This window comes from Botryllus schlosseri, chromosome 1 (assembly GCF_051294905.1).
Source record: "Botryllus schlosseri isolate E-star chromosome 1, Bs_hap1, whole genome shotgun sequence".
NCBI classification, from domain to species: domain Eukaryota; kingdom Metazoa; phylum Chordata; class Ascidiacea; order Stolidobranchia; family Styelidae; genus Botryllus; species Botryllus schlosseri.
This window is the reverse complement of record NC_137236.1, coordinates 21,440,296-21,463,055: the sequence shown is the minus strand read 5'-3', so window position 1 is coordinate 21,463,055 and position 22,760 is coordinate 21,440,296. Positions and strand designations below refer to the sequence as shown.

General features: G+C 38.5%; 1 protein-coding gene and 1 long non-coding RNA gene across 2 annotated transcripts in view; one reads left to right on the top strand and one right to left on the bottom strand.

Moving 5' to 3' along the window:
- The window catches only part of LOC145434526 (uncharacterized), a 369,322-nt gene that overhangs the window by 163,708 nt on the left and 182,854 nt on the right, over window positions 1-22,760 (top strand). The gene's annotated exons all lie outside the window — the stretch shown is intronic.
- Window positions 1-22,760, bottom strand: part of LOC145433961 (uncharacterized) — a 106,430-nt gene that overhangs the window by 55,075 nt on the left and 28,595 nt on the right. The window contains exons 4-12 of the mRNA XM_080311220.1: window positions 17,787-17,942; window positions 13,578-13,628; window positions 13,288-13,513; window positions 12,042-12,235; window positions 9,405-9,473; window positions 7,818-8,021; window positions 7,151-7,219; window positions 4,535-4,711; window positions 2,824-2,892 (exon numbers count right to left, since the gene is read on the bottom strand). Coding sequence (XP_080167346.1) covers window positions 2,824-2,892; window positions 4,535-4,711; window positions 7,151-7,219; window positions 7,818-8,021; window positions 9,405-9,473; window positions 12,042-12,235; window positions 13,288-13,513; window positions 13,578-13,628; window positions 17,787-17,942 — 1,215 coding nt within the window. The remainder of the gene's footprint in view (window positions 1-2,823; window positions 2,893-4,534; window positions 4,712-7,150; window positions 7,220-7,817; window positions 8,022-9,404; window positions 9,474-12,041; window positions 12,236-13,287; window positions 13,514-13,577; window positions 13,629-17,786; window positions 17,943-22,760) is intronic.

The following is a 22,760-nucleotide window of genomic DNA, read 5'->3' as shown; positions in this document are numbered from 1 at the left end:
GATAGTGTAAATGAATTATTATGCGTGTGTAAAATGGTTGGGCATAGAAATGTATACGTCACTTGGAAAATTAAATCTTGATTTTTAAAATGCTCAACCAACTACACTTAAATGGTTCTAAAAAGTGCCACTGCAACGACACAAATGGTCAATTTCTTACGTCAGTGAATTTTAGCACGTTTGAATTTTTGCCATATTCGGAAAAATGGGTTGATTGACATGATAAAAGTCTAAACTAAAATGTAATGAACGGCTTTGATTTTCAGAGTCGATGTACAGAAAATGTTGAGTCGGAGTTAGAGTTCTCTATAGAAAATATTAGGAGTCGGAGCTGGAATCGGAGTCTGTGTGTTTCAAGTTTCAGGAGTAGGTATGTTAGAAATTTCTTGAGTCGCAGTCGGACTTGGAGTCAGTGGCAATATGAGCCGACTCAACAGCTCTGATTTGTACTGAATCCAAACAAATATTTTGAGATTAGATATCGCTTATCTTTATATCAGCGCTGTCGAGTCGGTAAATTTTACCACCGACTCCGGCTCCGACTCCGACTCCACACATTTTCAATATACCGACTGCGACTCCGATTCCTGAGTCTTTAAACGTACCGACTCCGACTCCAACTCCAGGGTCTTTAAACGTACCGACTCCGACTCCGACTCCGACTCCAGCATTATTACCAATTTACTTCGTAAATTATATGCCACATTGTCGGTTGAATGACTATCATACAACCATTAAACATATGCAAACATATGATTAACGGTAGCGTGCTAAATTCTTTCATTGTGGAACAGCTCGAATTATTCACTATGCAATTAACATGAAAGAAGGATTTGCTAAATATCCTTTGTTTTCAAGTTTTTATAACATCGACTCTCTAATATACTGAAATGTATGAATCATTCATATATGGCAGATATCCAATCATGTATAATAAAAATGTAGATAAAAAATCCAAGTGTAGCTCTTGTGTATGATTCAGCAACTAATAAAGAGATTGAACTTACTAATTTTGTCATTGCACACCTGATTACAAGCACACACACTCTTACTACTAATAGACATTGGTCATAAATGGAATTTAGTTAAGTCAAAGACCATAGCCTATGTCTAGTCTACATGTACTTAATCAAGGATTGGGACTTGCAGTCTTTCTTAATCATCTGTTCGACCCAAACAGCTAATCTACCTTACAAATATTTTTAATTTTGTCAAGTGGGAAGCACCGTTTGGTCATATTTACATCATTTTTACAATTTTACAAAACCAGCCGATGCATTTGCTATGTCACAGTATCATGGTATAATTCCAAAATTGCATCTATTTGGCCTGCATCGCGAAAACGCATATTGCGATTTTCTTCCCCTCTGCAACTGAGTTGTAATTTCCAAGTAATATCTAATTTTATCTATGTCAGGGGTGGGCAACTATATCGGCCAAAGGGACACATGAGATTTACGAACCATTGCGCGGGCAACTGGAATGTAGATAACCATTTTTAGTCGTCCGATAGGAGCGAACCGAATTAGGTAACTTTGCAAACAAGACTTATATTGATACGCTCTAAAATTGCTAACAATATGTCAAACAACTGTGCAGCGCGCAATCAGGTTCTGGTCGCGCGAAGCGCGATTTTTTTGGCAAGATAATGACTGAATTATATCAATAAATATGTTGCTAGCATACATTGGGGGTCGCATCTGTATACCACTGGGCTCATTTGGCAAGGACAGTATTATTCGACGTTTAAACATAGCAAAATCGACGGTATCAGTGAGCATGCCTCTATCATTTCGTGCAAATGTTTTGTCGACGATCTCGCTGCGAGTGCACTAGCAAAGCCGCTTGTTGGACGACACGTTATCTCCTAATTGCGAATATAGTTAGACTCAATTCTGTGAATAATAGGTATTTCTAATTTTCAGAAGGGGGCTCAAATATACTGAATGCAAGAAATCTAGTGACAATGAATCATGCGAAGTACCGAGAATAATTTCAAGTCAAATATATCTGTTATGAAATATTCTACTTAATGGTCATATACGAAGATTTGGGATAAATGTGGCTGGCCCCTGGATACGTCAATGCGTCAGAACTGTTGTTTTAGTCATCATCAAATTTCGTGGTCATGCTAATCAAATTTTGGTTGGCCTTGCAATTGTACCTGATGTCATAAATAATTGCGAGAATTACCTCGCAGGCCACACCTAACCTTCTCGTGTGCCAAATTTGGCCTGCGTGCCACGGGCTGGCCGCACCTGATCTGTATGGTCATTAATAACAGTGATTGGTGGTACATAAAAATTCTATTGAAAATTCTTTGAAAGCAAATGTTTTCATGATAGAGAAGTTGGAGTCGGAGTCGAAGTCACGGTCATTCTCACAAACTCCGACTCCGACTCCAGTCAGTATTTTCCCACCGACTCCGACTCCGACTCCGACTTTTATAGTCTTCACGACTCCGACTCCAACTCCGTCAAGCGAAAATTACCCAGACTCCGACTCCGACTTCTCCGACTCCGACTCCGACTCCACAGCCCTGCTTTATATGTCAGGAAAACTGAACTGAATACAAACCCAGTGTCGTAGTTAGAGCTTGAGTCTTTCTCCAGCACTGCTGATTGTACATCTCCAAAGGTAACAATGGCAATACTATACAGTCGCAACATTCGTGCTTGTCGCCTATTTAGTCAGTAACACAGATTGTGTTCAGCAATCAATTCAGATCATGCGTAATGCGTATCCGTATCAATATCATAATACATCCGCATAAACATTAACAGTATATTACAGACACTGATAGTACTATTTACGTATTCTTACCTCAAACTTTGCCTTATTTTCTGCGAATGATTTCTCTCTCTCGTTTTGGATTGCAGTCTCTGCTAATTTCTGTTGAAAACTTGAAGTTATCGCCCTATTATCGGATGTTGACATTACGTTAGATTCATGGATGTTGAATGATTTTCCATAGTCGTCAAATTAACAGTTCGATGTGCAATTTAAAACCATTACATTCAAGTTCAAGCTCATTCTTAAATTTTCATCATTTCAAAAATTTCAAGACGGCGATGCAATGAAAGATATGAAGGTGTCGAAACGAATTGAAGTAGTCTTTGAGATCAGAGTACCACTTTGGCCTAGGTGACATAAATAGGATGCATGTACACTGAATTACAGTAAAAGAAGGTAATATAAAATGTTGAGCGACAAAATCAGGTGGCATGTGGCGGAAGGCGAGATCGATATGACAGGTCTTATTCCGGTAAATGTTGAGGGCTGACTAGTAGACTAGTCATTCAGAAAAAAAGCTTGTATTTCGACTTCAATGTGGACATACTGGACGACTGTCGGATAGCAGGCGAGATACTGTTCCACAATTCAGGTTCAGGTCATTGATTTGTTTTCGAAAGTAACAATACTAACGTTTCTCATTCTAGTTAATTAGATTTTTACTGCGCGAGACAACTTGCGTTGCTGTCATAATTCGATCATTAATCTCACTTAAATCGATTTACCGGTTTTGCGCGCCCACTATGTTGTTCGATTCGATTTCGACAAGATAGTGTGACGTGAACAGCTACATATTCAGCTTGATTCGTTGTAGACAGATCATTACTATGATTAGCCCCTGCCACGCGTCCTGGATGTTATTAGGGCGTGGGTTTGGTGAAAAAAGTATTCGCTGCTTTTCTCTGTACACTGTATATTTGTTCAAATACGAAACATTGAAATCAGAGGATGTGATGTTACTCGGCAAAAATATGAAGACGTGGCATCTATATCCCCTTTTCTTTGATCTTTTATGTTATGAATGAGTTTTTTCAATGGGAATATTATCTGAATTGATAAATCCAAGAACTCATTTATCAGTGCGGATGTGACACATTTTATTGAAATTTGAATTGTATATGAAATGTAAATCGATATCTTTTCACCTATTGTATTTGAATCAATCGTCCTATTTTAATTGGGTTGAATGGTGTTAACGTGGTCACCCAAGATTCACAGTAGCCTATCTTAATATGCTGTTTTATATCACCATATCGTCCCTGGAAAACCAAACAGTGTTATGCCCATTTCTGAAAATTTTGACTTAGACCATATAATTGACCATATATTAAACCAGTGCTGTTTTTAATTTACCTTGGAAATTCTGGTGTATATATCCAGTACCCTAGATATTCATGCTACCTGGAACATGGAACCCGGTTATAACAAAAAATCTATGTCCTAATAGTGATAGAAAGAAAAGTTCTAAAAGACTAAAAATGGACATAGCCCAGTGTGGTTTTCCATCGATGATATAGTAAATATTTTTTATATCGCCGATAAATTAGTATTTAATTCGTTAAATTAAATATGACTTCTTTTATAAACAATTACATGTTCCTAGTAAATTAATAACTTTTGTATTTTAATATATTGTATTACCACCGCAGCGTGACATCGTTATCTAGATTTTCATTAGACAAACACAACTTTGACTTGTATAGTGGTTGAAGAATCAGTAATAGAATGGCATATCCATCACCTTTGCCTCCTTTTCCTCTTCTTCTTTTTTCTCGATACACTGTTTTAACTTGCTACGTTTGGCATCAATTCTATCAAGGAATAAGACCTTATCGTATGATGCTTCAGGGTAACGGGATATTACAGTGGCCAGGAAGGTATCGTGTTTTCTTTCAAGCTGCTCCATGGTAACGCAGCTCTGTGAAATATTCAAAACAAGGCGAATTTCTAAATTGCATACAAAATCCTCAATTTTTAGAAACTTCAACTTGAAAACAGAAAGCATTACGACTCGACATCTCGACAATGAGTTGAAGCGTATTCAACTAGCGAATTGCACCATTGAGATTATCTCTTTTGTACAATTAAACGTGGGTCTGTCAAACTCGTTTTCAACGAGGGACATATCAATTTATCGACTGCAGTCACCCCTCATATGACCAGCGATCTTGAGATTCATTTTCTCTTTAATTAACCGGCAATTTCGTGCAGATCATTAACCTCTCTGATTGGCCATGTCTTAATCCTAGATCTGTGGTCTTACACTAAAATGTTTTCGAGGGCCGAATTCATAGTTTTTGATATCGTCGCGGCCGCAGCATCAATAATAGGGTAATTCAATGCATAATTTCCATGTAGGCCTTATTTGACAGAACCTTGCAGACTGGCATTCATCAAACACCGTGAAATTGTTATTTACTAGTCAAGCTTGCCACGTATAAGCGGCTATGGTGGCAGATCCAAATGTTAAGTCAATAATTGTGAAATAACAATTGGTGTCCATTTTAAGTAGGGTCATGAATTCGGAATGCTGCTTTTTCTTCTACTTGGCAGTTTTAATTTTCAAGCAAAACTAGGCCTAATATAGAATACCGACTTTTTTATACTTACTTGTATTTATCGAGTTCTACTAAGATCGAGTTGAAGATGAGATCATAAGATTTGATTGAAGTCCTGCACCACAATCAGGGAAATATAATCATGTTATGGAAGGCAGTACCATTGAGGTGCTTGCTAAATCAATTTATTGACGGATGTTTGGGGAGAGCAGTGGTATGGTTTATTCATGACTGACATTTTAGTGCCAAGTAAATTTCAACGGTTTCAGGGTATTTGCATCCCAAAATGACATTACTTTTTCCGAATTGGCTCTATATTCTGAGATATTTATGAGTTTAAAAACAATACTAAAAATACCCAATCTCGACGAAGGTAAAATTTTCTTTTTCTACAACTTTGATGACCCTACATATGGCTTCATGCATTTGCATACAGTATTCTTCTAGTTCTGAAGCGATATCGCTAATCGCGCAATCGTTAACACAGAGATCCTTGTAAACGGGAATCATGTTTCATGTGAAGATCAAGCCAGAATTAGGCGATAGTAGTAAACAAAAACTGCTGACGTCAAAGTACAAGAACTGCTTTTAGTAACACTTAATGTACATTTAGTAAGATGTCAAAGCGCCTTACGCGATTATAGAACTACGCTATAGCTACATGGCTATAAATTGGTATATTGGTGTCATGTGATAACTTAAGGGAATACTCGACACTATACATTATGGGTGTTCGAATATGATTAATTTTTCTCAAATGATACTGGCTACTTGATAAAATTGTTAGGTTACGCAGTTGAAGCCTGCACACCAAATTTGGTGCATTGCTACCGGCAAAGAAAGTTTTTTTTTTATTTATTACATAAAAATAAAAATAAAAATTCAAAATTTTATGTCCACTCCATGACATTGTGAGGTTGTCTTTTGAAACGATGCTCACCAAATTCGGTTCAATTCTAACCAATGGAAGTGTAGTTATTCCCGTCGAAAAAATTTGGATTTGAATAAAATATTATTTACAGTGACCAATTCTTTATAGATATACAGCAATTAGCAACATACTGTAGGTTGCAGCTAAATAAAATGTGTGTCCGAAATCGAATGTTTACAATGTCCTATTCTGAAGTAATGGGATACTACAATTGTGAATAGACACAGTGAATAATCTGATCCGGAATTAGTAATGCATTGGCTTAAAAGACATTTCCTAAATGCAAGATACTGATACTTCTGTTCACATTTGCCAGTTACTAAAGTTAACGATTTTTTATAAATAGAAAATAATATTATCTCAAAGAATAGAGCCTATTCAAAGAGACCAATGTGATTTTCGGACTCTGCAGCCCCAAAATAGCCAGACGCCATTAAAATATTTTGGCAGTAAAAATAATTTATTGGCCAGCGTAATAGATGTCCACACCGATTTCTCCGTATGACGTCAGTGTGAACCTTTCACAAACAGATGGAGCGTATCACTAGCATGAGAGCTTGTAAGGATGTTAATTGATCGTTGTACATGAAACGCGTACCTACAACCAATGTTCCTTCTAAGCTGCGTATGAGCGCAATTGCGCAGTGCTGACACGGTCTCCGCGCAATGGAAATCTATGCTGCCCACAAAAAATTCGAAGTGATGACCTTTTTTGTCGTTACGCATTGTTGTCCAAGGGACCGCGCAGTTAGTTGGTGAGTGCGCACAGACTCGTCAAAAATTAGAGGGAACATTGCCTACAACTGTAACCGGTATTTCGATATTGTACGTCAATGTCTGCTGAATATTGAGTGCAAACGATATTTACCTTAATACTGGTATCGTACTCTTTCAATAAATGTTCAGTCTGAATTTTCATTTCCAGCTTCTTTCTAGCCTGATGTAAGAGTAATAATACAATTATTGAAGACATACTTCACGCTTTATGATCGTAATTTATATATTTTTGGAACTTAATCCCGACATAACAATTGTAATCCCACAATAATAAAAATACTATTAGGCAATTGTTATCGATATCTAAACTTGACGAGATTTTCAATATACAGAAGGCGAACGCTATGTCGAAGACATGTTCTTTACCGATTCTGCTTGGCACATTGCAATAACGTGATTAGTGGTGTGTGAAGAGACTATGATATCATCTGGTATGGGTTAAAAATGTCAACACAACACGGCATATATTAATAATTATCTCAAATAGGATATGGAGTCGGTATATTGTCTGAACACAATCAGTCAGGCTCTTATCAGGAATACTGCAATATTAAAATAAAATGTGTTTCTATATATTCAATTACATTATGACTATGATGGATTACGAACATAACTTAAATAAATTCAATGCACTGACAGGGCGCATCCGAAAGCATTACCAATTTCATAAGCAGTATACCCTCATTTGAATATATATATAATATAAACATAAGGACAATTAACATATTTTCATGAATTCGCTTAAGACCGGAATATACCTGCTGGTTGATCCATTTCGAAACCCGCCCTGATATGGCAATTTTGATTTGCTCCGTGAGTCTATCTCTGTATTTCGTTTCGTACTGCTTTCCGCCATCACTGACTTTCCATTGTGATACTTCTTCATTGAACTTCTGAAGGATTGTTTTTGAAAGACTTCTACAAGAACTCTCGACTTCTTCTTCCGATTCGCCACCTACATCCTGCAAATGTATATTCTCATTTGTATCCTGGGTAGTTTGTCGTTAATAGATATGGTTACACAAACTTTGATGAAATGTAGCCTGTACAGAATTGTCAGAATCATACCTAGCTAAAATTGTCGAAGTTCAAAAATTCCGTTTATAGTCGCACTATAACATGTCTTTACTTTATAATTCAGAAATGATTGTAATATTCGTCAATTCAGATCTTTTCATCCGTTACGTAACAAACATGCAATAAACAAGATATAGAAGAGGATGCCGAAACGGCCAGCTACGGTCTATCCATCTGACATTGTTACTTTGGGCATTTCATGTTTCGTTCTGGGGGTCAATAATTTAAGAGCCATATTTGTATTCGGATTACGCATGCTTGACTACATTAATTGGTATTTTTTACGGGACTATTCCGGATATAGCTGTCATAGCGTACTGTGTGTAACAATATTAATCGGCTCTCTGGACGTCCCCCACTGTATTTACCAGTCTTGTTGGGCAATATACTGAAAATGCTTCAGGATCGCGGATGTTTACATTGGGGAGAATATAGGAGTTTGCGGCGCTAATAGATGAAGGGAAGACAGCTTTACAAGGAATCATACGGGCAGCAGCGACCGCAACAGGCATCCAGCTCGGCTCGACTCTGCTACCTAAGGTAACATTGCTTGGATTTTGAAATTTTACTTCTCTCATCTCTCCATTGTTGTTTTTGGTATTAGATTTTTTTCTACATCTCTGTGATTTGACACAGTAAATACAGAAGGAAAGAGGACTCCAGATAAATGTCTAACGAAACGTTAATCCATGTGGTCTGCGTAGTTGGAGGTTGGGCACCATCACTTCTTTCAACCCTGCAAACCCAACTTGTGATTGCATCAGCTGGTGGTGATTACTTGTCTAATCATTGATGTAGTACCATGTTATCTTCTTCATAGTCGTGAAATTGGCACTCAAGAAATCTGTTACCAATATTATCTTTTAATTAGGGTGATATTATTTGCCTGAAACGGAAAATTGTTACGAAAAAAATCAAATTTTCGATATCTTATGACCATAAATAATTCCATTTTGAAATAATTTTGCCATTTTCTATGTAAATTAGGTGTTTTCGTGTATAATGTTACAATCGTATCTTCATTTCTGGTTGGAAATGTATGTCCTAACGAAGTAGTTTGGGTTAACCCCCGTTGACCGTTTACTGGGGTGCGACGAGTGATGGTCATCGGCCGTACTCGCAAATTTAATTTTTTACTACGGCAAGCCTTCCATATTAAACTACCGTCGTAAAGGGTTCGATCTAGAATTTAAATGTTCATGGTGCAATACTAGCAGATTTCATATTTTCGTTGGTCTTGTATATTGATAAATCCATACTATCCCCACCTGGATCCCATCGACGAATTCGTTATACAACTGTTCGAACTTGCTTTCATACGCAACTCTGTCCTCCGCCTGTCCAAATAAACCTTTATCAATTGTAATAGGATCAAATTTATGGAGGAGAACCGGACCTGTCTGCAAGCTAAATTTTGGGTGTAAGGGATTTGTGGATCGGATAAACGGAAATATATAAATACTCGTCGAGTCCGAAATATTTAACCGAGGACAACAGATCTATTTATTACTCATAACGTTAGTTCCGGCTCACTACGCTGAACTCTCCATTCACGAAACTCCGCCTTCTTAAAAACAAATATGAACGTTTAGGAATTGTTGCTCAAACGAATCATCGTTTCCCATCCAATGGGCACGGCGACACGTGACCTGGGGACTAATGAATCATGCCTCCAATCAAGTGTACCAAAATGTTCCAGAGTGACTTGCTGTATCTTGGACACGTCATGCTGCAAATTTACCACATCTTGCCTGATTCGAAATTGCATCCTCGCAGTCAATAATTCATTTAATGTAGGTCTACACTGAATACCATCTTATTATATTGAGCTGAATTCGACATCGCATGCCATTCGCACTATGTTGTATGGTTTAGGAAAAAGCATGGATAAATTTGAGCACTTTGCTATCACATCATCACGGTCTTCACATTTCATGCGCAACCACGATTACAAAAACTACTTGCAATTCTGCCATAGGCAAACACCTTTTTAAGCACCGCACATTTACCCAAAATTATATTAGAATGACGAAGAGCTCGGCATCTTGATAGGCAAATCATGGAGTCGAGCCCCGACCGGGTCCGACCATAGACCTGATCTGCAAAACTGGTATCAGTGACTTTTGCCCGACGTCCAGTATTTCCGGGATAGCATAGAAGGGCGATGCATGACTTAGGGAGCTTTGCAAGTCTATTTTCACACCTTTATTGTCCAGCAGCGTTAGACCATTATGCACTCATGTTATACGTATACAATATACAGATCGTGTGTAATATAAATATCACGGTTCGGTGCATAAGCTGTAAACTCATCAACTACAAAATACACAACGTCCTATTCTTATCAGTTTCCATAGTTACTCGTGATCACTAGGGCAAGATTTTGCAGCTTTTGCAACTTTTTTTACAGCTTCCAGCAGCTTCCTAAATACTCGTAAAATATGTAGAATGCTGTTTCAAGCTGTTTGAAGGAATTTTCTAGTGCAACTTTTTTCAACTTTCGTCCATTTTTTTCATGCAACTTTTTGCAATTTGCGATTTTTCATGAAAGTATTTTTGATTCTGGGAAGTTGACCTTTTTTTTAGTCAACCGAGCAAAATGTGGTCAGAATGCAACTTCTGCAACTTTTTTCAAAAATAAATGCAACATTCCACGGATTTAACTGCAACAAAAACTTGCTCTAGTGATCACTAATTTTTTGATATTATTTATCATAAAGCCGGAACAGCCAATTCTCTGCTGCCAAAATGGCATTTATATATTGTGGGAATATTTCATTAGTTATATGTTGGTATTCGGTTGTTTTGAAGCTAAATATATGTATGTCACATTACATTTGTGAGTTGTTGTTACCGTTCTTCACTATGTTTACTTTTCATTACTATGGCATAACGTCAAACTTTCTATACTTTAAATTTTGCTACCGCATTTACTGACTTCAGCTCGTGATGAGCGTCAGTCCAAAATCTTGAGTGGAATGAATTTGAAAATATCAATATATTGTTTGTTGCGATAATGTTGATAGTATAAAATGATATATAGTGCTTGAAATAGCTCGTTCTTGAAAACTCATCATATGTTTTATTAGGAATGACATCTACAACTAAATATAGCGTTTTACAGAAAACCTATACGAGGCAGTATATAAAAACAATACAATTAAAACAGCAGCAACAACGTCAATATTTTTATATAAAGTGACCATTGAAAGCAGGGTATATATATCAGGGGTGGTCAACCTTTTTGGTCCAAGGACCACATGCAATTTAGAAACTATTTACCGCATGTTGGTCGATATGTTATCTAATAATTGCGAATATAGTTGGACTCAAATCTGTAAATAGGAGGTGTTATTAATTTTCTGTGGGGGTACCAATATTAAAAGCAGGCGATCGAGTGAAATAAATCTTCTTCGAAATATTTTACTTCATGGCGATATCCGAAGATCTACTAAAGTTGAGACGGACCCCCTGACCAGCACGCCAATGCATCAGAACTCATATTTCATCCATCAATATAGTCCATTTTGCAGTCAGGTTAATTATATAATTTGTTGGCCTCGGAAGTTCTCAATAAATTATGATATTGCAGATAATTTTCCTCGCGGGTTACTCAAAACTTTCTTTGTGGACCACGGTTGACGACCCCTGGTTGGGATGGTGTTCTGGGTTGCCATGTATACGCTACCGACATGATATAACGATAACGAGTAATGAAACCCAAAATACACTAATACAAGAGAATATATAGTTTGAATATCTGTAAAGTATTGATGATCGTGATCCTCTCAATTACCAGAATCCTTGTTGAGGTTCACATTAGATGAGGTCAGCATTCAGCAGTCTTGGCGGTTATCAAAATGAAAGAGCGAATGATACATTCATTACAAGGCAAAAAAAATTACCTCCATAATTGCCGTTGGGTCAATAAGACCATCACTGCTTTTCTTGAACTGATTTTCACATAATATCATCAACTTATACAAATTACGGATTTGAATTGGCTTTTCATCATTTGTAAGCTTGGGCTTCAATATGTCAGGACTAATCGTCGATTTGAAGAATTCGTCGACGCGATCCAGAAACCTCGCGTCGATATCTGAAAGGAAGGGAACATCCTTGCCGATATTTTACAATTTACCTCAAGGAAAATACTGTAAACACGATTGATAACTGGTGATATTAGTGGGTTGCATATACAACAGTCTAATTCAAATAGCCGATGCGTACTCATAGGGGGACAAAGTCGTCGTCGTCGGTACTAAAGTAGAAGTAGAAGTAGCGTTTTACAAGTTTGTAAATAATTCAGTATTTTAAATCTAGTTTTTCCTGTAAAACTGTAAATTGTCAAGCAGAAGTAGTCTATAGTCATAACTCCTTTAGGAAGTAATGCAGGTAGGTTAATATACTTGAGGATCCCACTGTACTAACAGTGTGTTAAAAAGCCCAGACACAGAGCAAGCCACGCTCTCATAAAGTCGGCAGCTGAGACCCGAAGACGGACGCATGCAAGAGAAAGAGAAAGAGTGAAAGAGTGAATGCGCTGAGTGAAAGTCGTCCAACAATGCAATGCATGATGTTGAAGATACTGACTGTACGATGAATCTGAACTGTACAATGAAACTGAACTGTACCTATATCTGTGTCGTGACGCACAAGGCCTAAACGGCGATAAGCGTCACTGTAATACCCGTGTAATAATAATAATAATAATACTTGAAGTACTTCTACAAATAGACTAGGTGGGTAGACTAGGCGCGTATTAGCATGAACCTTTGTACTATATACTTGAAACCATCTTATACATTACAGGGGTTCGCAGCATTTTTAGGTTGGGACCAAAAGTTCGATCTGAAAATGTTCCGCGGCCCACCTCTAAAATTGGGGTGCTGAACCCTAAAGAAGGATCAGTCAATGCATGCTGGTGCGTGGTAATAATACTGATACAAATATTTGATTATCTATTCGAAAATCCTGCGGGATTTATCCGCACGAAAATATCAGTCTTACTTTTATCGCCTCAAAATTAGATGAAATATCTTTGAATAACAGAATCGATTGCCGTCGTGATTATCCAACGATGCCTTCATCATGTCGTATTATGCACAATTCAAGTTGTTATTTTACTGATATGATATAATCGACAATTACCTTTATCCTCAATCTCACATTGGTCCATCGTCAAATCCTCAACTGCGTCTCCAGGTCTCGGCAAGCAAAAAAGATTCACAAGAGAAAAGGTTTCCTTTATTGCAAATCGGATAGCTTTATATTCGTCTGAACAGCCTTTGTTGTTCTCCAGTAAATCCTTCAAATATGATTGACACTCTTCCTCTGTCCTTCTCTTATCTCTTACGAGAAAAATCAAATTCTGGAGCTACAAGATAAAAAAAAGCGCGGTAATGCCCAATTGGAAATATTGACGGACATGACATTCTTACTTTCAAGTATTGGCCGTCACGAGCCGTCAATTGCCCATACTTAATTGCGTTCTGAATTAGAATTATAACACTGGTCAAAACATATTTTAGGCAAACAAAGTAAGAGTGGTTTTGGGGGTTCTGAAGGCAACTGATTTCGAATATGACCTTAGTTTTTTCAAATTGGCTCTTGTTGTGGAGATAACCCATGGGGCTATTTCGACCAAAATCTCCCATTTTCGAGGTAATGACTAGATATAATATCGGCTCAGTCGTACAATATAGTTTATAAATTAAATTTATCTGTTGTTTTTACACACAGAAGACACTTTTAAATCAGAATACAGCAGCAGCACGGTAATTTTGGGGTAATAGATTTATCATAGTTACAGACTTTCACGGGTATCATGCACATAAATAAACTCCAGTCATGTATATAGGTATTTACCTAGATACTCAAATAACGTGGCAATAATTTAATCAGTTTTACGTTGACCACCTATTGTAAATTTGAAATAATTAGTTGGAATATAATATTATTCGTTATTTTAAAGCACAATTGTTTTTGTACGATTTTCGCCTGTAAGCTAGTTAGTGCAGTTTCTCGAAAGGTTCCGGCAATGGTCTGCCATACTAGGTTCAATTATTCATCTCATCTGCCCTGATATATTTCTTTTGTTGTTCTTATGTCTTGGTAGAACCTCTCCCCTTGCTAATCAACTAGATCAGTGGTTCTTAACCTTGCCCCCAGCGCCCCCCAGGGGGCGCTGGCGATTTTGAAGGGGGGCGGAAACGCTCAGGGGGCGATATGGGGGGCGCTGGGCTCAGGGGGGCAGTATGGGGGGGGCGCTGGAGAAAAATGGCTTTGCAGTAGATGATCTGGTGATAGGACATATCCTTAATGAGTATTCAGAGCAAATTAACACCGAAAACTTCGTTACATATTGCCTTCAAAATACATATAGGTTTAATTGTCCATGGACGCCTAAATGACTGACACCGAATGTTCCTGTCTTGGCAATCTGAACCCCAGAAGACGAATTCCATCTGGCAGGGAAAAGTTTTATGTCAGTGAAGAAATACCAATCTGAAATCGTGTGCGTCTTGTAGTTTAGTACGATTGGGCGACAGGGATATTCCTGTTGGGCGATATCCCCGTTGAGCGATTCTATATCTTTTGATATTGCAGACAGGGGATCACGAAATAGCATCATGCAACGAAGTCATACCAACGGGTTCGCCGGCCCGAATATGTTTAAATATTAGTTACGGGCCCTACAGTTTCCAAGAAACCTCACAATGTTCGCTTTAAGTTTTGATGAGTCTGCGCACACTCAACAACTCACTGCACTGACCCCTGGACAACAGTGCGTAACGACTAAAAAAAAATAATGACTTCGGATTTGTTGTGCGCAACGTAGATTTTCTGTGCGCAGAGACCGTGTTAGCAATTTACATGCAATTCCCGATGATATTGACCAATTCAATCATTAATTAGTGAAATTTTTCGCGCTTCGCGCGACTAGGCGAGAATAGCTGCCTCAGTAAATGCACACCCAATGTAGATACCTAATAGGCTATCAGCAAATAGAGGACAGCCTAATGGGGGTCTGGGAGTGAAGTCCCCCGGAAGCTTGGTTTATCACCCGATGGGGGCCTAGGACCAACGTTTCTTGTTTGGGGGGTCCGGGGTGACGAAGTTCTGTTACGGCCCTGGGAACGAATAATTGTACCTGCGGGCACGCCCGAATATGTTTAATTATTAATTACGTGCCATTTATTTTCCTATACAACAGCTCACTCAGTGCTACTGGTAAATCTGATTACGTGGGCTGACAGGATAAAAAGTTTATAGCGACTTATATATGTAATTACCACCTATTCATTCATGCATTGTAGAATATTTTGGTACCTAGGGCGACCAGGCCACACAAACCATCCAAATCACGATATGGGGTTCTTGGGGGCGAAGCCCTCAGAAGTTCGGTTTATCACGCTTTGGGTGCGCAAGGCAATCGTTTTTAGGGGGTTGACGAAGTGCCCTCCCCCTTACTCATTGTCTTTATTACATTCCTTACATTATGAAGTTGGCGGGGGGCGCTGGAGCACGATAATTTTTGAAAGGGGGCGCTGGAGGAAAAAAGGTTAAGAACCACTGAACTAGATGATCAGGAAATAAAATCAAGATGACTGAACAGGAAGTGAACTTTCATGCTCATGTTTATGCTCGAGTTTTCGATATGCAGCTACTAGTTTTCAGACCAACTGTTGGTAGTTGGGTGCTTTGTGATCATCTTAAAAATTATATTTACTACATCTTAGGAGAAATTACATGCAGTCAACTCCTTCCTAATGCGAAATTGGAATCTTTCATTCAAATTCTAATATACCGGATACCAGATTTAAGCTTCTCGTTTGATAAGGTTACTAGATATACCCACTTTGTTGGAAAATTATCCATTTATCAGTCAAAAGAAATGAGACGCATTCGAGTATTGCAGTTAAGCTTTGCACGGACAAAATTTATAGTTTTATAATCCTCTTTAATCTTGGTAGAATAATCAATTGATACAGAAGAATAGGCCTATGTATTTACGGTCGTGCAAAAGTACAATTTTTAGGCTTCACAAACTGCTTTTATGACAAACAAATATTTCGCATCATGTCATGTTCTATGATATAATGACTGAGAACGACATGAGGGTTCTTTATAGTCAATTATATGTTTATGCACAGTGTGAAATTATGAAAAACTACGATTTTCTTCCTAGCAAGTGAAATATTCAAGGGTAGATACAGTAATTTTTGACTTTTTAGGGGTATAAATATCTTCGGACAAAGAGCCAATTTGGCAAAACTATTGTGATATTCGCAATCAGCAATCTCAAAAACCCCAGAAACGGCTTATTTTATTTTGTTGGCCTGTATTGGCGAGTTAACCTACCAATTCTGTTCGATGGCAATTCAGATAAATAGGGTTACATACGACAGTGGTTCTCAACCGTTGTGCCGCGGCACACTGGTGAGCCAATTTGACTGCTCAAGGGTGCCGCGACCAAATGTCGTAAGCTAGGTCGAAGTATAACAAAAGTCCAAATTATGAGTGTGTCATTGTTCGTTTTTCTGTTGAATTTACCCGAACAAGACACGCGATGTACAATCCGATGCAGTGAACAGATACAAGGATGTCGAGACGACCATAATTACATTATCTCAATCTACAATCTCAATCTGGCATCCCCATTAGGTCATGGATTGGGTATTTCTCTGGCTTTTTATTGTAAAGACGCTCTGAGCACAGCGACGTTTCGGGGCGGAGAATCTCATAAATCTGAAACTCTTCGTAACTTGCTATTGCACTCCCATGAATCAAACTGGAGCTTTCACCGTCAATGGGTGTTTTACGCTAGTTTGCCCATATATACTAGCATTTATAACGGTGATAACTAAACTCGGGCAATTGGACCGTGTCGTTTAGGTATGACCGAAGGTGTTCATCTTTTACTTGTCACCCATCATAACCGGAGGCAGAACAGGGACATGACACAGGTTGATGACCTTTTTTTCTGTGTCTATTTGTAGTCGTATTCTTGCCATGTCTTCGACATCGATGATCATTTTACACCATACCGATATTACGTATTTTGATTCCTGAAACGCCGACACATACCACGGCCCACTTTTTTGTAATACACTGCTTTTGCAGATCGGAGGACGAGTAGGAGCCTATATAGCGTCCAACACCAATAAGAAGGCATTCCCACGATCGAGAAATGAACTCATATGGCAGTGATGTTCACGTTTTTAAATTAGAGTTGTCAAAATACCCATTCACAATACGATTGTTAGCTAGCGTGCCAGCACTGCAGGTAAAATGTAGGCTCAGGGCGCAACGTAATGTTGCAGGCGACAAATTTGAGAATTGAGAAGTAAAGTACCACCTCCGAAATCCGGGAACACATGGCCAAGGAACCATGTGTTAGCCTATAGCACTAATGACCATAGATAAGGTGGCTGAGTTGTGTTACAACACATTGTTTAACCAAGTTTTTAGGCAGTGTTTGAAACAAATGACACGCCCAGGCAATACAGAAATGGCCAATTCATCTCAATAAATACCACCGTTCGTATATTACAGTTGATAAGATGTTTATGAATTGATAATTTCACGAATTGGGATTTACTAAACAGCTGAACCGAAATTTTGATCGATAGAGATAAGTAACTCACATCCAATGCCTCAAATCGAGACGTATCAACCGAACCCAGCACATTGAATATTTGTACTGAGCTCATCAATGTTGCAATGGTCAGTATGAAGGCTTCATTCTTTTTTGTCGTCGTTCGATCGAAAATCCCCTGTGTGTCCATTAGGATGATCACCATCTAAAGAACATTTTAAAAGTGGGTTTTTGTTGATCGTGATACAATATTAGGAGTGAGGAAATATTTACGAATGTATATATAAACTAACATCGCAACGACTATGCGAAGATCCAAGTAAGTGAAAAGTAGGGCAAGTTCCTGCAACTTTTGAATTTTTTTTTACAGCTTCCGACAGCTTCGTAGATACTCGTAATCTATGTACTATGGTGTTTCAGGATGTTTGAAGGGATTTTATAGTGCAACTTTGTGCAACTTTTCTCAATTTTTCATACCCAATTTTTACTGCAACTTCTGTCAAATATTGCGTAGAAATGTATAGGAATGATTTAAAAACAGGCTATAAAGATTAACTATTTATAATATGATTCTATTCTCTTTGATTTGCATAACAAAGAGCTATATGATGGGTTAGCGGCATCTCACTATCTATGACACAATAGTTTGCAAGCAATAAGTTCAAACCCCCTTGCCAAGCACGACCGTGCCCGAACACTATGTTAATAGATCGCGTTATTAATTCTGTCGTTTCAATTTGAGATTTCCCATTTCATGAATGCCCAGGCGAGACCACCGAAAATAACATTTTCACTGCATGGGTCACTTTTCTAACACCATTGATTTTGTTAAAGTCGCCAAGTGAGTTTTTCAGGAACGCCTTGGGTCAAGTTTGCAGACCTAGGGGGTTTGGGGTGCGTTACTTGACTTGTTTTAGCAGGAGGGGTTATCGTTATGCTGTTTGGCTTTTGGGGGAACGCATTGTGTAATTTTCTTGCTGTGTACCGGGAAAAAATGTAATTTTTATGCGGTCCCGCCAGAATGTCCGTAAATGGCAAAGTGACAAATTGGACAGCTCTGCAGAAACTACGTTAAACCACGGAATCTTTCGGGTATCCCATACACTACTAATTCAACAAAAAGTTTAAATGCAACTTTTTACTGCAAATTTTCTCAAAATTCAATGCAACTTTCTTGCAGTTTTTGTGCAACAAAAAATGATAAGTGAAAAGTGATAAGTTGCGCAGAGCCATTCATATTTACTCGGTTCTTCGAAAAGGAATCTGATGAAATCCGGTTTATTTGGGGTTAATATACGTATGTCTCATACTCCTCTGACAAGTATTTTAAGCTACTTGTATTCATTATTAATAATAATGTATAAAATCATGCAATGGTGCTCATAAAACGAAGATCTTTCGCAGCACTTGCTAACTAATTTCGATTATAGCCTACGTGCCCTACATCATTATTTCGTAAAGTTTTCGTTTGGATTTTACACCCCGCAATTTGTTCCTTCGAGTTTCGCCTCAACGATGATACGTATCGATGAATCGAATCCGTGGCAATGGAATCACCTTCAGGACCGAATTTGGCCTGAAGATTTTCTCTCTAAACGTGAGTCTATCAAAATATTGACGTATCTCCGACATCTCGGTGGTACTTCATACATAGTCAATAATGAGTCGAAATGTGGTAAACTGCTTGTCCCCTGTAACTCGCTTCATCATCTCCTGCGGTTCACAGTTGCAATAGAACGCAATAACTCACTTTCTTTTGTTGGAAGTTTTCGTCGAAAAGAAAATTACCAACAAGTTTGAATCTTGTGGAAAGCCAACCCACAAAAGCCAACCCTATAATCTCTCTCGTGCATAGAGCTTTGATGATCCGTTTGGTTAACAAACTGACCTTGGCGATTTACAGCAGCACGGGTGTCAATCATTATGCCTGCGGGCCGCATCCAGCCTGCCAGATGACTTCATCCGGCTCCCGAAGCAATTTTGATTAGATTAAAAAATGCGTGTATTATCCGGCAAATTTCTCACAAATTTTCTGGTATTTGGTAAATACTTCCAAAGTCCTTCAAGACGGCACATGTCGAGTATGTCTATGGGCCACATTAAAACCACTCACCTAATTCCTAGAAGGCAAGAAAGTCCGAATTCAATTCACCAACCAAAAACTAGTCATTCGTGTTATGGCCGAACGAATATATGCCGATTACATGAAAAATATAGCAGAAGTCTCCAGCCTCGAGATCAACCCGAATTGCGAGATAATAATATGAAGCAAATTTCAATGTCCGAGTTGACAGTTGAATCATTTGCATTCCCTAAAACGCATACGCAGTGGCGATGCAAATATATCACTAAAATGGAGGTAGCATAGAAATATGCCAACTGATATGATCGTTAGAGCCACTGTTTTATCGGTATTTATAACTGTATTCAGCCGCCCAAACATCGTAATATTGCTAATTCCAAATGGCAGCGAATAAAGGTGCTGCTAAAATAGTGCCCCTATGATCCGTACTATAATATAATATACTATAATGTATATAGGCTGGTTAATGAAGTATTCAAATGAAGAATGAGAGTATTAATTTTGAGGTATCTTGGGATGGTGGAATTTTGGCGTCGTCCGCAAGAGATCTGAAGTATTGAATCCGGACAGCAACGTCAGTTGACTTTAACAACTTTGCTTTACAACACACGCAAAATCTTAATAGATAACAGTTACCCTGAATACGCTGAACTGTTGTATCGAGAAGAAATAAATACAATTAAACGCACGAATTACAGCAGAGGTGAATATATTAATTCACTATGACTTGTTTCCATTTTCCAGGGATACCTAGTAGTAGTTTCAGATATCCCTGCCAATTCACCCGTTTTTAAAATACAATTGTTCAGCAACTGTTACGGTACGGCAGTGGTTCCCAACATGTGGTTCGCGTACCACTAGTGGTACGCGAAGGTATTCTAGGTGGTATCCGAGTAGATTCTGTTCATTTTCGACCGAAGAAAGTTATTAGTTCTGGTGAGGCTTATTTGGAGTTTTTTTAAAGCCCTCGTCGTGGCAAGTTCGTCATCGTGGGTAGGGGCAATTCCATCAATGACAGCCTAATGGGAAGAGATCTAGTCGTAAAGCATTCGGATTATTGCCTTACCGAATTCTGTTTTAATATATTTGACCACAAGAATTCCAAATGGATCCACTACAGAACTCATATATTGCGCCTTAAAACGGGCTAATAATGTTCTCTTTCGCTGCCTTCGGCAGCTCAACTCTGTGACAACATTTTAAGCCGCATTCGGTGCACGTAACTCAAGTAGGCGGTACGCGAGCACTGCATAAAACCTCGAAATGGTACGTGGGTGGAAAAAGGTTGGGAACCACTGCGGTACAGTGAAGGCAGATGTGATCGTTACGAAAACTCAAATGCACCGCGCTAAAGGGCATAATTACTGCATTTCAACAAATTGTTATAATCCATCAATTCAGTTCCCACTGCTACTGTGGTTAATTGGAAAGAAGACGTCTACACACCGTTTGGGGGACTGAGCAAAACAACATTTCACTAACACCATCTTGTGATTTATGCCGCGTTCGAGGGACTGTAATTTACCCGAGAAAACTTTTTGCCCGAAATACTCTCGACACCGATCGATTTGCAATAATTTATGTTCGAGCTTGAACGTAAAATTGACGACCTATAACCTGCCGATCTGGCCATAGCTTCTATCTCCTCTAATTGAGTTTGTCCTAGCGAGCAATTTGATGATTCAACCCGTTCTCTAGTGTGGATATACCATCACATTTTATCGGAATCCAGGAAAGCTGAAGCTTAAATACTTTTCTTCTTTATTTTCATGATGTAAAGGCCTTCTTCTGCATCGCCTATTATAGACAACCATATGAATAGAGACTGTTTATTGGCAGCTCAAAACAAAGCCTGACGTATATGTGTTGCTTGAGAATAGAATTTGGTTCTAGGACAGAGCCAAACATAGCAGTGGTCAGGGTTGTAATGACTCGAGTCATGACTCGACTCGAGTCAGACTCGAGTCACGATTTTTTTGTGACTCGACTTGACTCGAGTCATTTTCTTGAAATGGGAAAATGACTCGACTTGACTAGAGTCAATATTTGGATTGACTCGACTTGTACTCGAGTCATTACGCATGACTCGACTCAAGTCATTGACTCGGCTTATTTTATGTGACTTGAAGGTGAAGAAAGTTGCGAATCACAATGGTTAGATCAACGCATATGACGAATTCTGTCGACATCGCTATTTGTCACCACTGCTTTCGTTGCACTCGTCTGATATCAGATATGCGCCGCCGTAAAAACAAAAGACAATGGTACATAGTAGCAAAGAGCAATGCATTGTACAAAATCATCCAGTGATGAAGAGGTAATAGATCCTCCGCCACCAAAGTACTCAAGACATTTCAATTATACAAGCAAACAATCGAAGCAAAGTCCAATTAGAGCCAAAGAAATGACTCAGATGGTGAAGTAGCCTACTTGGAAGAGACTGATAAGCTCATGGGTAGATATGAAGGCGATGATTCTTTGCATTTTTGGCCGACTAGAATGGATGAGTATCTAATGCTCTTCAGTGTGGTTCAAAATTGCTTTTCAATTCCTGCATCTAATGCACCAGAGGAACGTGTATCCAGTGGATGTGGATTATTCTAAGGCCATGCCGCCTCAACATATATGAGAATCTCCTTTTCACTTTAGTATTTTTCAAGTGTAACTCATTGATTTGATCTGCTGTCTGTGAAAACACACAATACCCTCCGTCCGTTTGACGTTTTGTTAGGTATGTGCATTGTGCACGTGATAATAATGAATGGCTAATGTTGTGTGATATTTGTACAATAGGGCCGATCAAAAATACATTCTTTTTTATTCTACTGGGTGGCTACTTGATAAAATTGCTACGTTGCATAAAAATAACACTGAATCTGGCCTAATTTGAAAAAGTGGAATCAATGAAATGAGAGGAGAAAATTTTGGATTTGAAAATAC